This window comes from Hippoglossus hippoglossus, chromosome 15, assembly GCF_009819705.1.
Source record: "Hippoglossus hippoglossus isolate fHipHip1 chromosome 15, fHipHip1.pri, whole genome shotgun sequence".
In the NCBI taxonomy this organism is placed as follows: Eukaryota; Metazoa; Chordata; class Actinopteri; order Pleuronectiformes; family Pleuronectidae; genus Hippoglossus; species Hippoglossus hippoglossus.
Window position 1 is genome coordinate 414,928 of NC_047165.1, and position 22,949 is coordinate 437,876.

At 42.1% G+C, this 22,949-nt stretch overlaps 1 protein-coding gene across 4 annotated transcripts in view; it reads left to right on the top strand.

Moving 5' to 3' along the window:
• Positions 1 to 14,944: 14,944 nt before the first annotated feature.
• entpd6 (ectonucleoside triphosphate diphosphohydrolase 6) overlaps positions 14,945 to 22,949 on the top strand; it is a 49,244-nt gene continuing 41,239 nt past the window's right edge. For 3 of the 4 annotated variants that reach the window (XM_034608102.1, XM_034608103.1, XM_034608105.1), the window contains exons 1-6: positions 14,945 to 15,044; positions 15,530 to 15,566; positions 16,053 to 16,322; positions 16,554 to 16,630; positions 16,782 to 16,925; positions 18,569 to 18,644. In XM_034608102.1, the coding sequence (XP_034463993.1) occupies positions 16,064 to 16,322; positions 16,554 to 16,630; positions 16,782 to 16,925; positions 18,569 to 18,644 (556 nt within the window). In that variant the 5' untranslated portion in view covers positions 14,945 to 15,044; positions 15,530 to 15,566; positions 16,053 to 16,063. The remainder of the gene's footprint in view (positions 15,045 to 15,529; positions 15,567 to 16,052; positions 16,323 to 16,553; positions 16,631 to 16,781; positions 16,926 to 18,568; positions 18,645 to 22,949) is intronic. The other variant, XM_034608104.1, reaches the window with a different exon arrangement.

Sequence of the window (22,949 nt, forward strand, 5' to 3'; positions counted from 1 at the left end):
TGTCATCTAACTAAGTAATCTAACTATGTAATCTAACTATGTAATCTAACAAAGTAATCTAACTATGTAATCTAACTATGTAATCTAACTATGTAATCTAACTATGTCATCTAACTATGTAATCTAACTATGTCATCTAACTATGTAATCTAACTATGTAATCTAACAAAGTAATCTAACAAAGTAATCTAACAAAGTAATCTAACTATGTCATCTAACTAAGTAATCTAACAAAGTAATCTAACTATGTCATCTAACTAAGTAATCTAACTATGTAATCTAACTATGTAATCTAACTATGTCATCTAACAAAGTAATCTAACTATGTCATCTAACTATGTCATCTAACTATGTAATCTAACTATGTCATCTAACAAAGTAATCTAACTATGTAATCTAACAAAGTAATCTAACTATGTAATCTAACTATGTAATCTAACAAAGTAATCTAACTATGTCATCTAACAAAGTAATCTAACTATGTAATCTAACTATGTCATCTAACAAAGTAATCTAACTATGTAATCTAACTGACTAATCTAACTATGTAATCTAACTATGTCATCTAACAAAGTAATCTAACAAAGTAATCTAACTATGTAATCTAACTATGTCATCTAACAGAGTAATCTAACTATGTAATCTAACTATGTCATCTAACAAAGTAATCTAACAAAGTAATCTAACAAAGTAATCTAACTATGTCATCTAACTATGTCATCTAACAAAGTAATCTAACTATGTCATCTAACTATGTCATCTAACAAAGTAATCTAACTATGTCATCTAAAAAAGTAATCCAACAAAGTAATCTAACAAAGTAATCTAACAAAGTAATCTAACTATGTAATCTAACAAAGTAATCTAACTATGTAATCTAACTATGTAATCTAACAAAGTAATCTAACAAAGTAATCTAACTATGTCATCTAACTAAGTAATCTAACTATGTAATCTAACTATGTAATCTAACAAAGTAATCTAACTATGTAATCTAACTATGTAATCTAACTATGTAATCTAACTATGTCATCTAACTATGTCATCTAACAAAGTAATCTAACAGAGTAATCTAACTATGTCATCTAACAAAGTAATCTAACTATGTCATCTAACTATGTAATCTAACAAAGTAATCTAACTATGTCATCTAACTATGTCATCTAACTAAGTAATCTAACTATGTAATCTAACTATGTAATCTAACAAAGTAATCTAACTATGTAATCTAACAAAGTAATCTAACAAAGTAATCTAACTATGTCATCTAACTAAGTAATCTAACTATGTAATCTAACTATGTCATCTAACTAAGTAATCTAACTATGTAATCTAACTATGTCATCTAACAAAGTAATCTAACTATGTAATCTAACTATGTAATCTAACTATGTAATCTAACTATGTCATCTAACTATGTAATCTAACTATGTCATCTAACTATGTCATCTAACTATGTCATCTAACTATGTCATCTAACAAAGTAATCTAACTATGTCATCTAACTATGTAATCTAACAAAGTAATCTAACTATGTCATCTAACAAAGTAATCTAACTATGTCATCTAACTATGTAATCTAACTATGTCATCTAACTATGTCATCTAACAAAGTAATCTAACTATGTCATCTAACAAAGTAATCTAACTATGTCATCTAACTATGTAATCTAACTATGTCATCTAACTATGTCATCTAACAAAGTAATCTAACTATGTCATCTAACTATGTAATCTAACTATGTCATCTAACTATGTCATCTAACTATGTAATCTAACTATGTAATCTAACTATGTCATCTAACTATGTCATCTAACTATGTCATCTAACTATGTCATCTAACAAAGTAATCTAACTATGTCATCTAACTATGTAATCTAACAAAGTAATCTAACTATGTAATCTAACTATGTAATCTAACTATGTAATCTAACTATGTCATCTAACTATGTAATCTAACTATGTCATCTAACTATGTCATCTAACTATGTCATCTAACTATGTCATCTAACAAAGTAATCTAACTATGTCATCTAACTATGTAATCTAACTATGTAATCTAACAAAGTAATCTAACTATGTAATCTAACTATGTCATCTACAATCAAACCCCTTCATATATCAAAGAGCTCATGACACCATATTATACACATAGATCACTTCACTCTCAAAACACAGGTTCTCTTGTGGTTCTAGAGTCAGTAAGAGTAGAACAGGAGGTAGAACCTTCAGCTGCAGGCTCCTCTCCTGTGGAACCAGCTCCCACTCTGGGTTCTAGAGTCAGTAAGAGTAGAACAGAAGGTAGAACCTTCAGCTGCAGGCTCCTCTCCTGTGGAACCAGCTCCCACACTGGGTTCTAGAGTCAGTAAGAGTAGAACAGGAGGTAGAACCTTCAGCTCCCAGGCTCCTCTCCTGTGGAACCAGCTCCCACTCTGGGTTCTAGAGTCTGTAAGAGCAGAACAGGAGGTAGAACCTTCAGCTGCAGGCTCCTCTCCTGTGGAACCAGCTCCCACTCTGGGTTCTAGAGTCAGTAAGAGTAGAACAGGAGGTAGAACCTTCAGCTGCAGGCTCCTCTCCTGTGGAACCAGCTCCCACTCTGGGTTCTAGAGTCTGTAAGAGCAGAACAGGAGGTAGAACCTTCAGCTGCAGGCTCCTCTCCTGTGGAACCAGCTCCCACTCTGGGTTCTAGAGTCTGTAAGAGTAGAACAGGAGGTAGAACCTTCAGCTGCAGGCTCCTCTCCTGTGGAACCAGCTCCCACTCTGGGTTCTAGAGTCTGTAAGAGTAGAACAGGAGGTAGAACCTTCAGCTGCAGGCTCCTCTCCTGTGGAACCAGCTCCCACTCTGGGTTCTAGAGTCTGTAAGAGCAGAACAGGAGGTAGAACCTTCAGCTACCAGGCTCCTCTCCTGTGGAACCAGCTCCCACACTGGGTTCTAGAGTCAGTAAGAGTAGAACAGGAGGTAGAACCTTCAGCTGCAGGCTCCTCTCCTGTGGAACCAGCTCCCACTCTGGGTTCTAGAGTCTGTAAGAGCAGAACAGGAGGTAGAACCTTCAGCTGCAGGCTCCTCTCCTGTGGAACCAGCTCCCACTCTGGGTTCTAGAGTCTGTAAGAGCAGAACAGGAGGTAGAACCTTCAGCTGCAGGCTCCTCTCCTGTGGAACCAGCTGCCACTCTGGGTTCTAGAGTCTGTAAGAGCAGAACAGGAGGTAGAACCTTCAGCTCCCAGGCTCCTCTCCTGTGGAACCAGCTCCCACACTGGGTTCTAGAGTCAGTAAGAGTAGAACAGGAAGTAGAACCTTCAGCTCCCAGGCTCCTCTCCTGTAGAACCAGCTCCCACACTGGGTTCTAGAGTCTGTAAGAGCAGAACAGGAGGTAGAACCTTCAGCTGCAGGCTCCTCCCTGTGGAACCAGCTCCCACTCTGGGTTCTAGAGTCTGTAAGAGCAGAACAGGAGGTAGAACCTTCAGCTGCAGGCTCCTCTCCTGTGGAACCAGCTCCCACTCTGGGTTCTAGAGTCTGTAAGAGTAGAACAGGAGGTAGAACCTTCAGCTCCCAGGCTCCTCTCCTGTGGAACCAGCTCCCACACTGGGTTCTAGAGTCAGTAAGAGTAGAACAGGAAGTAGAACCTTCAGCTCCCAGGCTCCTCTCCTGTGGAACCAGCTCCCACACTGGGTTCTAGAGTCAGTAAGAGTAGAACAGAAGGTAGAACCTTCAGCTCCAGGCTCCTCTCCTGTAGAACCAGCTCCCACACTGGGTTCTAGAGTCAGTAAGAGTAGAACAGGAGGTAGAACCTTCAGCTGCAGGCTCCTCTCCTGTGGAACCAGCTGCCACTCTGGGTTCTAGAGTCTGTAAGAGCAGAACAGGAGGTAGAACCTTCAGCTCCCAGGCTCCTCTCCTGTGGAACCAGCTCCCACACTGGGTTCTAGAGTCAGTAAGAGTAGAACAGGAAGTAGAACCTTCAGCTCCCAGGCTCCTCTCCTGTAGAACCAGCTCCCACACTGGGTTCTAGAGTCTGTAAGAGCAGAACAGGAGGTAGAACCTTCAGCTGCAGGCTCCTCTCCTGTGGAACCAGCTCCACACTGGGTTCTAGAGTCTGTAAGAGCAGAACAGGAGGTAGAACCTTCATCTACCAGGCTCCTCTCCTGTGGAAGCAGCTCCCACTCTGGGTTCTAGAGTCTGTAAGAGTAGAACAGGAAGTAGAACCTTCAGCTCCCAGGCTCCTCTCCTGTGGAACCAGCTCCCACTCTGGGTTCTAGAGTCTGTAAGAGCAGAACAGGAGGTAGAACCTTCAGCTGCAGGCTCCTCTCCTGTGGAACCAGCTCCCACTCTGGGTTCTAGAGTCTGTAAGAGTAGAACAGGAGGTAGAACCTTCAGCTGCAGGCTCCTCTCCTGTGGAACCAGCTCCCACACTGGGTTCTAGAGTCTGTAAGAGCAGAACAGGAGGTAGAACCTTCAGCTACCAGGCTCCTCTCCTGTGGAACCAGCTCCCACTCTGGGTTCTAGAGTCTGTAAGAGCAGAACAGGAGGTAGAACCTTCAGCTACCAGGCTCCTCTCCTGTGGAACCAGCTCCCACTCTGGGTTCTAGAGTCAGTAAGAGTAGAACAGGAGGTAGAACCTTCAGCTGCAGGCTCCTCTCCTGTGGAACCAGCTCCCACACTGGGTTCTAGAGTCAGTAAGAGTAGAACAGGAGGTAGAACCTTCAGATACCAGGCTCCTCTCCTGTGGAACCAGCTGCCACTCTGGGTTCTAGAGTCTGTAAGAGTAGAACAGGAGGTAGAACCTTCAGCTACCAGGCTCCTCTCCTGTGGAACCAGCTCCCACACTGGGTTCTAGAGTCTGTAAGAGTAGAACAGGAGGTAGAACCTTCAGCTGCAGGCTCCTCTCCTGTGGAACCAGCTCCCACACTGGGTTCTAGAGTCAGTAAGAGTAGAACAGGAAGTAGAACCTTCAGCTGCAGGCTCCTCTCCTGTGGAACCAGCTCCCACACTGGGTTCTAGAGTCAGTAAGAGTGGAACAGGAGGTAGAACCTTCAACTACCAGGCTCCTCTCCTGTGGAACCAGCTCCCACACTGGGTTCTAGAGTCAGTAAGAGTGGAACAGGAGGTAGAACCTTCAGCTCCCAGGCTCCTCTCCTGTGGAACCAGCTCCCACACTGGGTTCTAGAGTCAGTAAGAGTGGAACAGGAGGTAGAACCTTCAACTACCAGGCTCCTCTCCTGTGGAACCAGCTCCCACACTGGGTTCTAGAGTCAGTAAGAGTGGAACAGGAGGTAGAACCTTCAACTACCAGGCTCCTCTCCTGTGGAACCAGCTCCCACTCTGGGTTCTAGAGTCAGTAAGAGTGGAACAGGAGGTAGAACCTTCAGCTCCCAGGCTCCTCTCCTGTAGAACCAGCTCCCACACTGGGTTCTAGAGTCAGTAAGAGTAGAACAGGAGGTAGAACCTTCAGCTGCAGGCTCCTCTCCTGTGGAACCAGCTGCCACTCTGGGTTCTAGAGTCTGTAAGAGCAGAACAGGAGGTAGAACCTTCAGCTCCCAGGCTCCTCTCCTGTGGAACCAGCTCCACACTGGGTTCTAGAGTCAGTAAGAGTAGAACAGGAAGTAGAACCTTCAGCTCCCAGGCTCCTCTCCTGTAGAACCAGCTCCCACACTGGGTTCTAGTGTCTGTAAGAGCAGAACAGGAGGTAGAACCTTCAGCTGCAGGCTCCTCTCCTGTGGAACCAGCTCCCACACTGGGTTCTAGAGTCTGTAAGAGCAGAACAGGAGGTAGAACCTTCATCTACCAGGCTCCTCTCCTGTGGAAGCAGCTCCCACTCTGGGTTCTAGAGTCTGTAAGAGTAGAACAGGAAGTAGAACCTTCAGCTCCCAGGCTCCTCTCCTGTGGAACCAGCTCCCACTCTGGGTTCTAGAGTCTGTAAGAGCAGAACAGGAGGTAGAACCTTCAGCTGCAGGCTCCTCTCCTGTGGAACCAGCTCCCACTCTGGGTTCTAGAGTCTGTAAGAGTAGAACAGGAAGTAGAACCTTCAGCTCCCAGGCTCCTCTCCTGTGGAACCAGCTCCCACTCTGGGTTCTAGAGTCTGTAAGAGCAGAACAGGAGGTAGAACCTTCAGCTACCAGGCTCCTCTCCTGTGGAACCAGCTCCCACTCTGGGTTCTAGAGTCAGTAAGAGTAGAACAGGAGGTAGAACCTTCAGCTGCAGGCTCCTCTCCTGTGGAACCAGCTCCCACACTGGGTTCTAGAGTCAGTAAGAGTAGAACAGGAGGTAGAACCTTCAGATACCAGGCTCCTCTCCTGTGGAACCAGCTGCCACTCTGGGTTCTAGAGTCTGTAAGAGTAGAACAGGAGGTAGAACCTTCAGCTACCAGGCTCCTCTCCTGTGGAACCAGCTCCCACACTGGGTTCTAGAGTCTGTAAGAGTAGAACAGGAGGTAGAACCTTCAGCTGCAGGCTCCTCTCCTGTGGAACCAGCTCCCACACTGGGTTCTAGAGTCAGTAAGAGTAGAACAGGAAGTAGAACCTTCAGCTGCAGGCTCCTCTCCTGTGGAACCAGCTCCCACACTGGTTCTAGAGTCAGTAAGAGTGGAACAGGAGGTAGAACCTTCAACTACCAGGCTCCTCTCCTGTGGAACCAGCTCCCACACTGGGTTCTAGAGTCAGTAAGAGTGGAACAGGAGGTAGAACCTTCAGCTCCAGGCTCCTCTCCTGTGGAACCAGCTCCCCACTGGGTTCTAGAGTCAGTAAGAGTGGAACAGGAGGTAGAACCTTCAACTACCAGGCTCCTCTCCTGTGGAACCAGCTCCCACACTGGGTTCTAGAGTCAGTAAGAGTGGAACAGGAGGTAGAACCTTCAACTACCAGGCTCCTCTCCTGTGGAACCAGCTCCCACTCTGGGTTCTAGAGTCAGTAAGAGTGGAACAGGAGGTAGAACCTTCAACTACCAGGCTCCTCTCCTGTGGAACCAGCTCCCACACTGGGTTCTAGAGTCAGACACCATCTCTACATTTAAGGTTAAACCTAAAACGTTCCTCTTTGATAAAGCCTATAGTTCTGGATCAGGTCCTGAACCTTCTGAACCTTCCCTTAGTGTGTGAGGTAAAGCAGAGACCTGATGGAGTGAGGACATGTTGCAGGAGTTTTAAAGACTTTTCATGTTGTGTGATTCTTAGATGTAGCTTGTGTATAATTTTATGAATAATTTATGGTAGAACTTGCACCTGATTGAATAAATTACATATTTAGTTTTAGGCTTCAATGGCTGCCCTATGTTAAAACCAGTTATTGTAGAACTAAGATCAGATCTAAGACAAACCTGGAGGTTTATTGTAAAGGAGGGTTTGAGGGTTAGGGTAACCCTAACCCTCCACAACTGAAGCTGAGATGATTCCACAGGAGAGGAGCTTGATGCTGAAGCTCTGGCTCCTCCTCTGCTTTAGAGACTTTAGGGACGACAGCCTGAATTCTGGGAGCTCAGGGCTCTAGTGGTGATAAGGTACTATCAGCTATTTAAGGTAAATTTTAAATTCCAAATGTAACAGGAAGTCAGTGTAGCGACATGAAGTTTACTGTTGATGACTTAACTGTGTTGGTTTTATTGACAAGTATAACTGAGTGTCCTGATAATGTTTCCTAATGGATCAAATTTAACCTTGGTGGCCAGTTTTCCGTACTGTTCACCGGAGAAACCTGTGGTACCAGTGACCTGTGGTGCCAGTGACCTGTGGTACCAGTGACCTGTGGTAACCCTCATCCTCATCCTCATCCTCATCATCATCCTCATCATCCTCATCCTCATCCTCATCCTCATCATCATCATCATCATCATCATCATCATCATCATCATCCTCACCCTCATCCTCATCCTCGTCCTCATCAATCAATCAATCAATCAATCAAATTTTATTTGTATAGCCCATATTCACAAATCACAGTTTGTCTCATAGGGCTTTAACATGGTGTGACACCCTCTGCCCTTAACCCTCAACAAGAGTCAGGAAAAACTACTAAAAAACCCTTTTAACAGGTAAAGAAGGTAGAAACCTCAGAGACACATGTGAGGATCCGTCTCCCAGGACGGACACAAGTGAACAGATGTCAAGTGTAAAGGAGAACATCAAGATAAAGGTTTTAGCAGCATTGATAAGAATAAACATTTTGAAGTATAACTGAAGGTCAGTGAATTGGTGGATTAATGTCATTAATGGTCGAGTGTCTGAGGAGAAATACTATGTATCGAGCAGTCCTGCTGCAATCATAGTCTATGGTCAGCAGCCAGCAAGATCAGGATCCACCATCAAGATCGGATGCCACTATAGTCCACAGTCATTGTCCACTGCCGCCATTAGGATCCATCATCAGCTGCCACCTCGGTCGTGGTCCACTACCAGTATCTGATGCCAACACGATAAAGGATCTGCCTTTGTTATCACGATCAGCCAGCACGATGCAGAATCCGCCATACTGGATCCACCATTACGATCTCTGATACGTGATCCACAGATCCTAATCCATGATGTGGCCACAGCCGCGGCCCTGGATCTGTGGACGATAAGGCAAAGGGACTCCGGGGAAGAAGTCAAGTCAGTAACATGTATTGATGGGATATGAATTACTTTGATGTGATAACGATTGAGAAGAGGAAGGAGAAGCTGGGAAGAGAAGCTCCGTGTGTCATGTGTCCCCCGACCTTCTAGACCTATAGCAGCAGAACTAAGAGCGGGTCTAAGACAAGCCTGGACCAGCTCTAACTACTATAGCTTTATCAAAAAGGAAGGTTTTAAGCCTACTCTTAACGTACAGATGGTGTCTGCCTCCCGAACTGAAAGTGGGAGATGATTCCACAGGAGAGGAGCTTGATAGCTGAAAGCTCTGGCTCTCCTCTACTTTTAGAGACTTTAGGGACGACAAGTAAGCCTGAATTCTGGGAGCGCAGTGCTCTAGTGGGTTGATAAGGTACTAACAGCTCTTTAAGATATAATGGTGCCATATTATTAAGGGCCTTGAAGGTGAAACTTAAAGGAATTGACAGAAGGGCACCACCAGGAGTGGAGCCTGCGGCTTAATTTAACTCAACACGGGAAACCTCACCCGGCCCGGACACGGAAAGGATTGACAGATTGATTTCGTCCTCGTCCTCATCCTCGTCCTCATCCTCATCCTCATCCTCATCCTCATCCTCATCCTCATCCTCGTCCTCGTCCTCATCCTCGTCCTCGTCCTCATCCTCGTCCTCAGGACAAGGACCTGCATGTACAGTAGACGACCAGACACTATGAACTTAGTGCTGCAACACTGGACCTGCTGGAGATTCCCCCCCCCCCCCGCTCAGCCCATACAAGGCGCCATTTCAAGCTGACGAACTCTCCAACCTCCCCACACACAGCGCAGAGTGGCATTTCGGAAACATTTAGCCCGTCTTAAGGGAAAATCATGGTCGAGGCGTTCTTTTCATAGCATTACGGTTTCAAATTTTATAGAAAATAAGGACAAAACCTCATCTACGGACAAGTTTTCTTTTTCTTTTTCTTTTTCTTTTTCTTTTTCTTTTTCTTTTTCTTTTTCTTTTTCTTTTTCTTTTTCTTTTTCTTTTTCTTCATCCTCATCCTCGTCCTCATCCTCATCCTCATCCTCATCCTCATCCTCATCCTCGTCCTCATCCTCATCCTCATCCTCATCCTCTAGTCTCTCTCATCATCCTCATCCCCACCCTCACCCACATCCTCTACATCTTCCTCACCCTCATCCTCGTCCTCATCCTCGTCCTCATCCTCATCCTCATCCTCATCCTCATCCTCATTCTCATCCTCGTCCTCGTCCTCGTCCTCATCCTCACCCTCACCCTCACCCTCATCCTCACCCTCACCCTTGTCCCTATTCCGATCCTTGCCCTTGTGCTGGTCCGCGCCCTCACTCTTGCTCATCCCTCGTCCCCACCTTCATCGTCCTCATCCTCATTGTTGTCCTCGTCCTGGCTGTAGTTTTTCATTTGGATGCAGCTGCATTATAACAATCCTATTTTCATTTGGTAGCCGGCTCCTTTGTAGATGAGGTCTGAGGGATCAGTGAGTAAAACCACTTTGTTTCATTATATAATGTTGCAGTGCAGCAAATATAATAATTTTAATGGGATAATTTAATGCAATTTTCTTTATTTGATGCACTCGAACTCTGAAGCTAATCTGAAGGGTTTATTTAAAATAGATTGAAAAATGAAGAGAACGTCTACAAATACCTGAATCCTTCACTTCAGATATTTATATGTTCATACAATTTTATTTTTATACATTTACTTATAATTCTTTACATTTATAAACATCTATACATTTATATTTTCATACATTCATAACATTTCTATATTTATACATTTATTTACATATATTTACATTTATACATGAGACTGACTCGTGACTGAATATACACGTATATTTACATATTTGTATATATATGTACATGTATATACATGTACATATATATATATATGTATACATGTATATATATAGGGAGGATGAATATTTTGTTGTTTCTAGGTGAAATAATAATAATCAGTTCTTCTCCCTGATGATTTTAAATCTGAATGTGAAGTGACTGATGTTTGTTTGTCAGTTTGCTGAAATAAAACTAATCCTTCATTTCTGTGGTTAATGGTTTGTTTTGTGGACTAACCAGTTGAGTTAATCCTTCACAACAAGAACACGCTGGATAATAATACAAATAATAGATAAAAATGCTTTAATCTGCCTCTTCACGGAGCCGCTCGTCTAATCCTCATCTTATTTGTTCTGCGGCCTCAGTGTGTTTCACTGCGGATGTTTAATCGACTTTAGGAGAATTAGTCATTCCTTATTACCGTCGTGGTTTTTACAGGACTTTCCTGGAAAATCCCATTCAACACACATTTTAATTTCATTTCTGAGGCTCAATCATGTTGAGGGCAATGTAAATAATCCAATAACATTAATCATCATTTCTTTTCCTTTTTTCCTCCAAAAATAGACCAGTGGCCGGCGGATTGGACACCGTCCTTCACTCTCCTTTATTGGTTTTTTAGAAGCACTGATGGTTTTATAAAATATCATCATGACCCCAATTACTCAGCAGGAGCACAATCTTCCTTCTGTTCATCTGAGAGTAAAACATCCAGAACACCTGAAATTCTGTTTTGTTCTTTTCTCTCTTCTCTCTTTTGCTCTTTTTTCTTTTTGACTTGAATCAAAGTTTTGCAAGTTTAGATTTCATCATATGAAATTAAAACACTGAAATTCTTCACATATTCTCATATTCTACACACTTCAACTTTTAATTTTACATATTCAATTCATGGTGTTGTTCTTTTCCCGCTAACAGTACTTGCTATTTATCTTTCTCTCTATTCTTCTATTCACGAGAAGTAAATTCCTTGTATGTGAAAATCTACTTGGAAATAAACTAGATTCTGATTCTGGTTCAAAAGTGAAAAAGGTGAAGGAAAACAACAACAAAAACTGTGTTAACTGACATTTTTCTTATTATGGAATGAAAGAGAGAAAAAAGATTTGGTAAAGGACCTATACTTCAGCCAGCCACCAGGAGGCGATGGAGATACTTTGGCTTCACTTCATCTTTATTTACAGTCTGTAATTGTTACGAACCGGATAGAGACGCCCCAGACGCCCCCCCCCCCTACAAAACGTAGATGATGATGATGATGATGATGATGACGATGATGATGACGATGACGATGAGGGATAAATCAGACGCAGCCTAATAAGACTCAGAAAATAAGGCAGCTCAGTCCAGATGTCTAATCCACACTGAAGCTGCGTCTTACAGGATGAAAGTGGAATCTTCTGTCAATTATGATGCGAACATGTTGAATTATGTCCCACAAATCCTTCAAATGATTCTCTAATAATCCTGCTGATGGATCACATGACCCACATAGAGGAAGGTCCCCGCTCGGGTCGTCGTGGAGAAGTGGAGGAAAAGTCTGTTTTCAACCACATGTATGATCTGTGTTTAACACGTCTGTTTATATTCACATACATGGTGTGATGTAAAAACACAGGAAACTGAGACAAAACAGAGATGATGAAGACAAAGACAAATCTTCAGGGATGTCACGGATAATCAATACATATTTTGATAAGAGAGAACAACATTAGATCATAATATTAATTCCACAAAAAAAAGATAGATACAAAAAAAACACTGAGACACAAAACAAGCACAAAGATACAAAACAAGCACAAAGATACAAAACAAGCACAAAGACACAAAACAAGCACAAAGATACAAAACAAGCACAAAGATACAAAACAAGCACAAAGATACAAAACAAGCACAAAGACACAAAACAAGCACAAAGACACAAAACAAGCACAAAGATACAAAACAAGCACAAAGACACAAAACAAGCACAAAGATACAAAACAAGCACAAAGACACAAAACAAGCACAAAGATACAAAACAAGCACAAAGATACAAAACAAGCACAAAGACACAAAACAAGCACAAAGACACAAAACAAGCACAAAGATACAAAACAAGCACAAAGACACAAAACAAGCACAAAGATACAAAACAAGCACAAAGACACAAAACAAGCACAAAGATATGAACAGAGAGAATAAATTAAATTGAAGAAAATATTTAAGTGAAATGTTTGTTATAATAGAAACAGTATCGGCAGTGTGTGTGTGTGTGTGTGTGTGTGTCTTTGTGTGTCGATTAACAACTTAGTTGGATTAGTGTGTGTAATTGTGTGTAAGTGACATTTGTATGTAAATCTGCAGACGATTAGGATCCACTCAACTCTGCTTTTGTTGTGTCGACCATCAGAGTGATGAAAATAAAAAGCAGCAGAAAGATTAGAGAACCATTAACTGATAAACAGCTATTAAAGGCTTATAGATGAAATGACATATATGGAGCAGAGTGAGGAGGAGGAGGAGGAGGAAGGTTCAGTAAGAGGAGGAGGAGGAGGAGGAAGGTGCAGTAAGAAGAGGAGGAGGAGGAGGAAGGTTCAGTAAGAAGAGGAGGAGGAGGAGGAGGAGGAAGGTTCAGTAAGAAGAGGAGGAGGAGGAAGGTTCAGTAAGAAGAGGAGGAGGAGGAGGAAGGTGCAGTAAGAAGAGGAGGAGGAGGAAGGTTCAGTAAGAAGAGGAGGAGGAGGAGGAAGGTTCAGTAAGAAGAGGAGGAGGAGGAGGAGGAGGAAGGTTCAGTAAGAAGAGGAGGAGGAGGAGGAAGGTTCAGTAAGAAGAGGAGGAGGAGGAGGAGGAGGAAGGTGCAGTAAGAAGAGGAGGAGGAGGAGGAAGGTTCAGTAAGAGGAGGAGGAGGAGGAGGAAGGTTCAGTAAGAAGAGGAGGGAAGGAGGAAGGTTCAGTAAGAAGAGGAGAAGGAGGAGGAGGAGGAAGGTGCAGTAAGAAGAGGAGGAGGAGGAGGAAGGTTCAGTAAGAAGAGGAGGAGGAGGAGGAAGGTTCAGTAAGAAGAGGAGGAGGAGGAGGAAGGTTCAGTAAGAAGAGGAGGAGGAGGAGGAAGGTTCAGTAAGAAGAGGAGGAGGAGGAGGAGGAGGAAGGTTCAGTAAGAAGAGGAGGAGGAGGAGGAGGAAGGTTCAGTAAGAAGAGGAGGAGGAGGAGGAAGGTGCAGTAAGAAGAGGAGGAGGAGGAGGAGGAAGGTTCAGTAAGAAGAGGAGGAGGAGGAGGAAGGTTCAGTAAGAAGAGGAGGAGGAGGAGGAGGAGGAAGGTTCAGTAAGAAGAGGAGGAGGAGGAGGAGGAGGAAGGTTCAGTAAGAAGAGGAGAAGGAGGAGGAGGAGGAAGGTGCAGTAAGAAGAGGAGGAGGAGGAGGAGGAGGAAGGTTCAGTAAGAAGAGGAGGAGGAGGAGGAAGGTGCAGTAAGAAGAGGAGGAGGAGGAGGAGGAAGGTTCAGTAAGAAGAGGAGGAGGAGGAGGAAGGTTCAGTAAGAAGAGGAGGAGGAGGAGGAGGAAGGTTCAGTAAGAAGAGGAGGAGGAGGAGGAGGAAGGTTCAGTAAGAAGAGGAGGAGGAGGAGGAAGGTGCAGTAAGAAGAGGAGGAGGAGGAGGAGGAAGGTTCAGTAAGAAGAGGAGAAGGAGGAGGAGGAGGAGGAAGGTTCAGTAAGAAGAGGAGGAGGAGGAGGAAGGTTCAGTAAGAGGAGGAGGAGGAGGAGGAGGAGGAAGGTTCAGTAAGAAGAGGAGGAGGAGGAGGAGGAGGAAGGTTCAGTAAGAAGAGGAGGAGGAGGAGGAGGAGGAAGGTTCAGTAAGAAGAGGAGGAGGAGGAGGAAGGTTCAGTAAGAAGAGGAGGAGGAGGAAGGTTCAGTAAGAAGAGGAGGAGGAGGAGGAAGGTTCAGTAAGAAGAGGAGGAGGAGGAGGAGGAGGAAGGTTCAGTAAGAAGAGGAGGAGGAGGAGGAAGGTTCAGTAAGAGGAGGAGGAGGAGGAGGAGGAGGAAGGTTCAGTAAGAAGAGGAGGAGGAGGAGGAGGAGGAAGGTGCAGTAAGAAGAGAGGAGGAGGGAGGAGGAGGAAGGTTCAGTAAGAAGAGGAGGAGGAGGAGGAAGGTTCAGTAAGAGGAGGAGGAGGAGGAGGAAGGTTCAGTAAGAAGAGGAGGAGGAGGAGGAAGGTGCAGTAAGAAGAGGAGGAGGAGGAGGAGGAGGAAGGTTCAGTAAGAAGAAGAAGAGGATGATGAAGATGATGAAGGACAAAAGTATGTGGACACCTGTGATCTGGTCGCAGGTGAAACTCGTCACGTGACCCTTCACGTCCTCTGGGTTATTAAAGGCCATTAGTGACATGTGGTGTTTGTCCTGGTGGTGGCGCCATAACCACAGGTTCATCCTCTGAAGATTCTGTCACATTTTTATAAAAGCGAGAAAATACATGAGGATGAATATTAAATTACATTTAGGGCAGAATTATTAATTTTATCACGTAAATGTCGTTTTGTTTTGACGCATGAGAAGATTGTTTCTGTTTCTCTTTATTTCCGGACACGTCGCTGTGACGTCATCAGACTGCGCCGTGTCGATGAAGTGTCGGTGGAGGAGATGAAGAGTTAACGAACATCTGACGGTTTGTGTTCGGTTCTTTAACGAACATTTTATTGTTTGTTCATTAAAAACTTCTGTTTGACCCGCGACACTGTGACGTCACTGGCTAACCCGCTAGCTGTTAGCATCTATCTTTATTGTCTGTGTTGGTATCTAATGATTATTTGACATCATGACGTCATGTTGCTGTTAGCATGTCTCTACAACGTCGTGGAGGTGATTCCGCTTTTTATTTCCTCCATTAGACTTTGTTTCAGATTAAGATCGGTGGATTATATTGAAATGTCACGCACACGCACACACACACACACACACACACACACACACACACACACACACACACACACACACACACACACACACGCACACACACACTGGTTTGGTTAGCTTCAGGTGAAGTTAGAGCTATAACTAAGGGGCGGGGTCATCTGACTGCATTGTGGGTCATGTCATGTGACCCACAAATCAAGTTTTACAACAAACATATTTTCGATGATGTGTCGACAGGAGCTGAGGACAGACTGAAGAAGAGGCTCCTGTTAATGTGAGTGTGGGAAGATATTTATCAACTCCAGAACATGTCCGATCAATGGGGTCTGGAGCTTGTCTTTCACATATGAAGAAAGTGTATAAGTGTATGTTTTATATTTCCTCTTCTTTATCCTGAGATGTTTGTGTTCTTCCAGTTTCACGTCCGTCACGTGTTAGAAACCTCATCAACACGTCCACTCGCTCTCTGGGAAGCTTCCACACATTGTCCTGCTGTCTCCTCACATGGACTCACTCTGACATGTTACACACATTTTACCAGGAGGCTGCAGGAGAAGATCCAGAACATGTCCAGAGACACTGACTCAGACATTTGTTCTCACACACAGAGCCTGCAGAACATGTGAGGAACATGTGAGGAACATGTGAGGAATATGTCAGTGGTCCAGATCATGTCTGAAAACAGCTAAAGTGATGAATTCTGTCCGGCTGCAGCGTCTCATGGTAATATTACAGTAAATATGTTTTTCGGGCTCCACAGAATGAGTTGTGATGAAGAGACCAAAGCTTGCCGGAGTCTTCCTCTTCATCGGCTGCCTGCTCGTCTACCTCATGTTCGTCAAGCGTCACTACAGCTTCTTGAAGCCTGACGCCGTCGGACTACCTCCCCACCACCTGTCCCCCTTGGACCGGATCGGAGACGCCACGTCGCCTTCTGATGCCGGACCCAGTTTCCGGTACGGAATCATGTTCGATGCCGGGAGCACGGGGACGAGAATCCACGTCTTCAAGTTTCAGATGGAAAACGGAGGTAGAGACTTGAACATGTGTTTAACATGATTGTAAATCTGTCCCACAAGCAATAATAACACGTTTAGTTTAAAGCTAAAACAAAAATCCATCAGTGGTTTGACTGGTGAATGTTTTGATAATTGATCGTTGTTTTAGTAATTTTTTTAAACAAGAATCTTCAGTTTCTTCTTCTCACATGAGAGGATTTGATATGTTTGATATTTGATGTGTGTGTGTGATGTAACTGCAGAAGCTCTGTCGTTGGCCCATGAGATGTTCAGAGCCATCAAACCCGGCCTGTCTGCGTACGCTGACGATCCAGAGAAGGTGTGTGTGCTGATCACATCCAGGATGTTGTGACGTTTGGCAGTTTTCACGTTACTTTGTTTCCTGTGGTTGAAGAATAGTCGAGCACTAATATCACTGATACTCAGCCTCAGTGGTGTCTCATGCTCTGCCACATCCTCCTCGTGCACAGTGCACGTCAGGGATCACGGAGCTGTTAGACGTTGCCAAGTCCAGTGTCCCCCAATCTCTCTGGAACATCACCCCCGTGGTCCTGAAGGCAACAGCTGGACTCCGCCTACTTCCTGGAGAGAAGGCCAACCACCTGCTGGCCAATGTGAGACACACACACACACACACACACACACACACACACACACACACACACACACACACACACACTATATACCTGATATACATTGTGCTATTTATGGTATTTTTTTCATTTCTATTTTATTATTTTTAACTTGAATTAGTTATTCCGTTCAGATGACATTGTCTATACTAATTGATTCTTGTAGTGGAAGCTGTACAGGGATCACTGTAAGTGTTTGATTACTATAAAGGAATTGCGTAGCTTCTGTGATCGTCCCAGAACTGGAGGGAGAGTTCACTGTGTTTTTTAAAGGAGACCTATTCTGCTGGTTTTTGTGGTTCAGAGTTTTAATTTTGGTTTCTACTTGAAAAGGTTTACAGGCTCCAAAGATCCGAAAGCAATTTTATTCTATTAATTTCTGCAGGAGGATTCAGATCCTTTTTGTCATTTGAATATTTGGACTCAATCAAACAAAATCAACATTTAAAGTAATTAAAATGAATAGAACCAAACTAAAATAATATAAAATAAATATACAAAATTTAGATATATAAAATTAAAACCTTAATTAAAGATAACTAATGGTTAAACAAAGACGGACATTAATAATCAAAGACCTGATAAGCCGATCAGATCAATAGTCTACTGTCGTCCTCATATTCAGCTCCTCTCGTTCCTTCAGCTAATATCCTCACAGGAATCTAACGCCTCTTCATCCTCCTCCTCTTCATCATCATTGCCATCAACCTCAGAGCCAAAAAAGAAAAGTCTATTAAATCTTTTAAGTAACGGGTAAAAACAGGACGAGAGCGTTCGTCCAAAATGTGATTTAATCTGAAGCTTTGCTCTTTTTTTTATCAGACTGAACCTGATCCAGACAAACAGAGCTGATTAAAATTCAAATCTAATATAAAATCTGATTATATCAGAATATACTAACAGGAAGATTTATAATGACGCTCATTTCCCATGAATCTAGAATAAATAAAACTGATGTAAAACATGAAGAGAAAACGTTTGTTTTTAAAACTCACTCGTCTGACACGTTGAACCAGATCTGATCTTTTGTCTCCTCACATCTTCTACCATCAGGAAGTCCTCAGTTCCTCTGCTCCTTCATCTCCATCACACATTCTGTAGAAACACTTGAAACATGAAGTTACAAACTGGTTCTTCTCAGGTAGTGAATCCTGTTGTGTTGATGTGTTCAGTTCCATCAGCACCTGTTGGACTTGTGTCCTGGGAGAGGATCCTCACATGGGACTGAGCTTTATTCACTGATCACTAAGTTTCTGTTTGACTCTAGTTGAGTGAAGAACAGAGGAAGTTGATCCTTGTTAACATCTGTGAGACAAACTGGGAATATGAGACTAACTGGGAATATGAGACAATACAAATAACATCTGAGAACAGCTCACAGTGTTGATATTTTTAATCACAAACACAAAAATATATTATATAGACATTATTTTTCAGCTACTGTAATATTGTTTTATGATTATTAACTAATTCCACAAACATCTCAGTGCAGTGACTGAGGTTTAATAGTGTTGTGTGTGTGTGTGTGACACATTTTACAGTGTAACATTCATCCATCGCAACTTTGTTAAATTAATAAATAAGTAATTTTTTTCAACAGCATGTGTTGTCCTCTTTGTGAACAGGTGAGGGCGTTGTTTCTCCAGTCTCCCTTTCTGTCCAGAGACGACAGCGTGTCCATCATGGACGGAACTGACGAAGGTAACGTGTCTTTATGTCAATTCAATTCAATTTTATTTGTATAACACCAAATCATAATATACGTTATCTCAAGGCTCTTTACATCGAAGGTCAAGACCTTAAAATGTTTTATAGAGAAACCAACAGTTCCCACAATGAGCAGCACTTTGGCGACTGTGGAGGAAAAAGTCCCTCATTACTGGAAGAAACCTCTAGAACCAGACTCAATGTGGGGGGGCTGCCTCGTCCAGTTGGGGTGAGCAGGGAAAAATGTTATGTTCAGTAAGGGGGGGGGGTCTGATGACATCACTTGTGTTGCCATGGGAAACTGTTGGAGAATAAACGGTTTCACCAGACGTGGCCCCGGGTCTGTGGATCATGTCAGGATCGGTCTCTGAACTGGAACGTGTGACAGACGTGTTCTTGTGGATTTAGTCATGAAGTTTCTGCTCCTCGGTTCAAAACCTGTCAGACTGAAAACCTCAGGTTTGTGATCCCAGACTGTAAATAAAGATGGACGACATGACAGCTCCCAAAGTCAAGCCAGATATGTCTATCGCCCCCTGGTGTCTGGCTGCATTATAGCTCATAAATGCCATGGTCTTTATATACCATCAGTACGTTGACTTGTTGAGGTACAGTCCAATTACACGCAGACGCAGCAGTATTTATATATATATATATATATATATATGCAGGTGAATCAGCTGCAGCAGATGTTTAATGTTTATTGTCTTTCCAAAGTTAAATCTTCATCAGTTTGTCTCTCGTCTCTAATCCTCCATATTGGCGTTTTCGTTGGGGAAATCAGAGTCGCAGCTCTTAGGTTTATATGAAGAGAAACAGGATGATGTTCATCAGCTACGAGGACACGAGACAAACAACATCTGTAATCTAATAAACTTATCAAGAGATGAGGACATGTTCTGATCAAAGGGTCAGTCTGTCAACATCAGACTGTATATACAGACCATCAGTGACTGTATATACAGACCATCAGTGACTGTATATAAAGACCATCAGTGACTGTATATAAAGACCATCAGTGACTGTATATACAGACCATCAGTGACTGTATATAAAGATGATCAGTGACTGTATATAAGACGATCAGTGACTGTATAAAGACCATCAGTGACTGTATATAAAGACGATCAGTGACTGTATATAAAGATGATCAGTGACTGTATATAAAGATGATCAGTGACTGTATATAAAGACGATCAGTGACTGTATATAAAGACCATCAGTGACTGTATATAAAGACCATCAGTGACTGTATATAAAGATGATCAGTGACTGTATATAAAGACGATCAGTGACTGTATATAAAGACCATCAGTGACTGTATATAAAGACGATCAGTGACTGTATATAAAGACCATCAGTGACTGTATATAAAGACGATCAGTGACTGTATATAAAGACCATCAGTGACTGTATATAAAGACCATCAGTGACTGTATATAAAGACGATCAGTGACTGTATATAAAGACCATCAGTGACTATATAAAGACCATCAGTGACTGTATATAAAGATGATCAGTGACTGTATATAAAGATGATCAGTGACTGTATATAAAGATGATCAGTGACTGTATATAAAGACGATCAGTGACTGTATATAAAGATGATCAGTGACTGTATATAAAGATGATCAGTGACTGTATATAAAGACCATCAGTGACTGTATATAAAGATGATCAGTGACTGTATATAAAGATGATCAGTGACTGTATATAAAGACCATCAGTGACTGTATATAAAGATGATCAGTGACTGTATATACAGACCATCAGTGACTGTATATACAGACCATCAGTGACCGTATATAAAGACCATCACTGACTGTATATAAAGATGATCAGTGACTGTATATAAAGACGATCAGTGACTGTATATAAAGACCATCAGTGACTGTATATAAAGACCATCAGTGACTGTATATAAAGATGATCAGTGACTGTATATAAAGATGATCAGTGACTGTATATAAAGATGATCAGTGACTGTATATAAAGATGATCAGTGACTGTATATAAAGACCATCAGTGACTGTATATAAAGATGATCAGTGACTGTATATAAAGACCATCAGTGACTGTATATAAAGACGATCACTGACTGTATATAAAGACCATCAGTGACTGTATATACAGACCATCAGTGACCGTATATAAAGACCATCACTGACTGTATATAAAGATGATCAGTGACTGTATATAAAGACCATCAGTGACTGTATATAAAGACGATCACTGACTGTATATAAAGAGGATCAGTGACTGTATATAAAGAGGATCAGTGACTGTATATAAAGACCATCAGTGACTGTATATAAAGACCATCAGTGACTGTATATAAAGACCATCACTGACTGTATATAAAGATGATCAGTGACTGTATATAAAGACGATCAGTGACTGTATATACAGACGATCAGTGACTGTATATACAGACGATCACTGACTGTATATAAAGACCATCAGTGACTGTATATAAAGAGGATCAGTGACTGTATATACAGACGATCAGTGACTGTATATAAAGACGATCACTGACTGTATATAAAGACCATCAGTGATTGTATATAAAGACGATCAGTGACTGTATATAAAGACCATCAGTGACTGTATATAAAGAGGATCAGTGACTGTATATAAAGATGATCAGTGACTGTATATAAAGAGGATCAGTGACTGTATATACAGACGATCACTGACTGTATATAAAGACGATCACTGACTGTATATAAAGACGATCACTGACTGTATATACAGACCATCAGTGACTGTATATAAAGACGATCAGTGACTGTATATAAAGACCATCACTGACTGTATATAAAGACCATCACTGACTGTATATAAAGACGATCACTGACTGTATATACAGACCATCACTGACTGTATATAAAGACCATCACTGACTGTATATAAAGACGATCACTGACTGTATATACAGACCATCACTGACTGTATATAAAGACCATCACTGACTGTATATAAAGACCATCAGTGACTGTATATAAAGACGATCACTGACTGTATATACAGACGATCACTGACTGTATATACAGACCATCAGTGATTTGTATATAAAGACGATCAGTGACTGTATATAAAGACGATCAGTGACTGTATATAAAGACGATCAGTGACTGTATATAAAGACCATCAGTGACTGTATATAAAGACGATCAGTGACTGTATATACAGACGATCACTGACTGTATATACAGACCATCAGTGACTGTATATACAGACCATCAGTGACTGTATATACAGACCATCAGTGACTGTATATAAAGACCATCAGTGACTGTATATAAAGACCATCAGTGACTGTATATAAAGACCATCACTGACTGTATATAAAGACCATCAGTGACTGTATATAAAGAGGATCAGTGACTGTATATACAGACCATCAGTGACTGTATATAAAGACCATCAGTGACTGTATATAAAGAGGATCAGTGACTGTATATAAAGACCATCAGTGACTGTATATAAAGACCATCAGTGACTGTATATAAAGAGGATCACTGACTGTATATAAAGACCATCAGTGACTGTATATAAAGACCATCAGTGACTGTATATAAAGACGATCACTGACTGTATATAAAGACGATCAGTGACTGTATATAAAGACGATCACTGACTGTATATACAGACCATCAGTGACTGTATATAAAGACCATCAGTGACTGTATATAAAGAGGATCAGTGACTGTATATAAAGACCATCAGTGACTGTATATAAAGACCATCAGTGACTGTATATAAAGACCATCAGTGACTGTATATAAAGACGATCACTGACTGTATATACAGACCATCAGTGACTGTATATAAAGACCATCAGTGACTGTATATAAAGACCATCAGTGACTGTATATACAGACCATCAGTGACTGTATATAAAGACCATCAGTGACTGTATATAAAGATGATCAGTGACTGTATATAAAGAGGATCAGTGACTGTATATAAAGACCATCAGTGACTGTATATACAGACCATCAGTGACTGTATATACAGACGATCACTGACTGTATATACAGACGATCACTGACTGTATATACAGACCATCAGTGATTTGTATATAAAGACGATCAGTGACTGTATATAAAGACCATCAGTGACTGTATATACAGACCATCAGTGACTGTATATACAGACGATCACTGACTGTATATACAGACCATCAGTGACTGTATATACAGACGATCACTGACTGTATATACAGACCATCAGTGATTTGTATATAAAGACGATCAGTGACTGTATATAAAGACCATCAGTGACTGTATATACAGA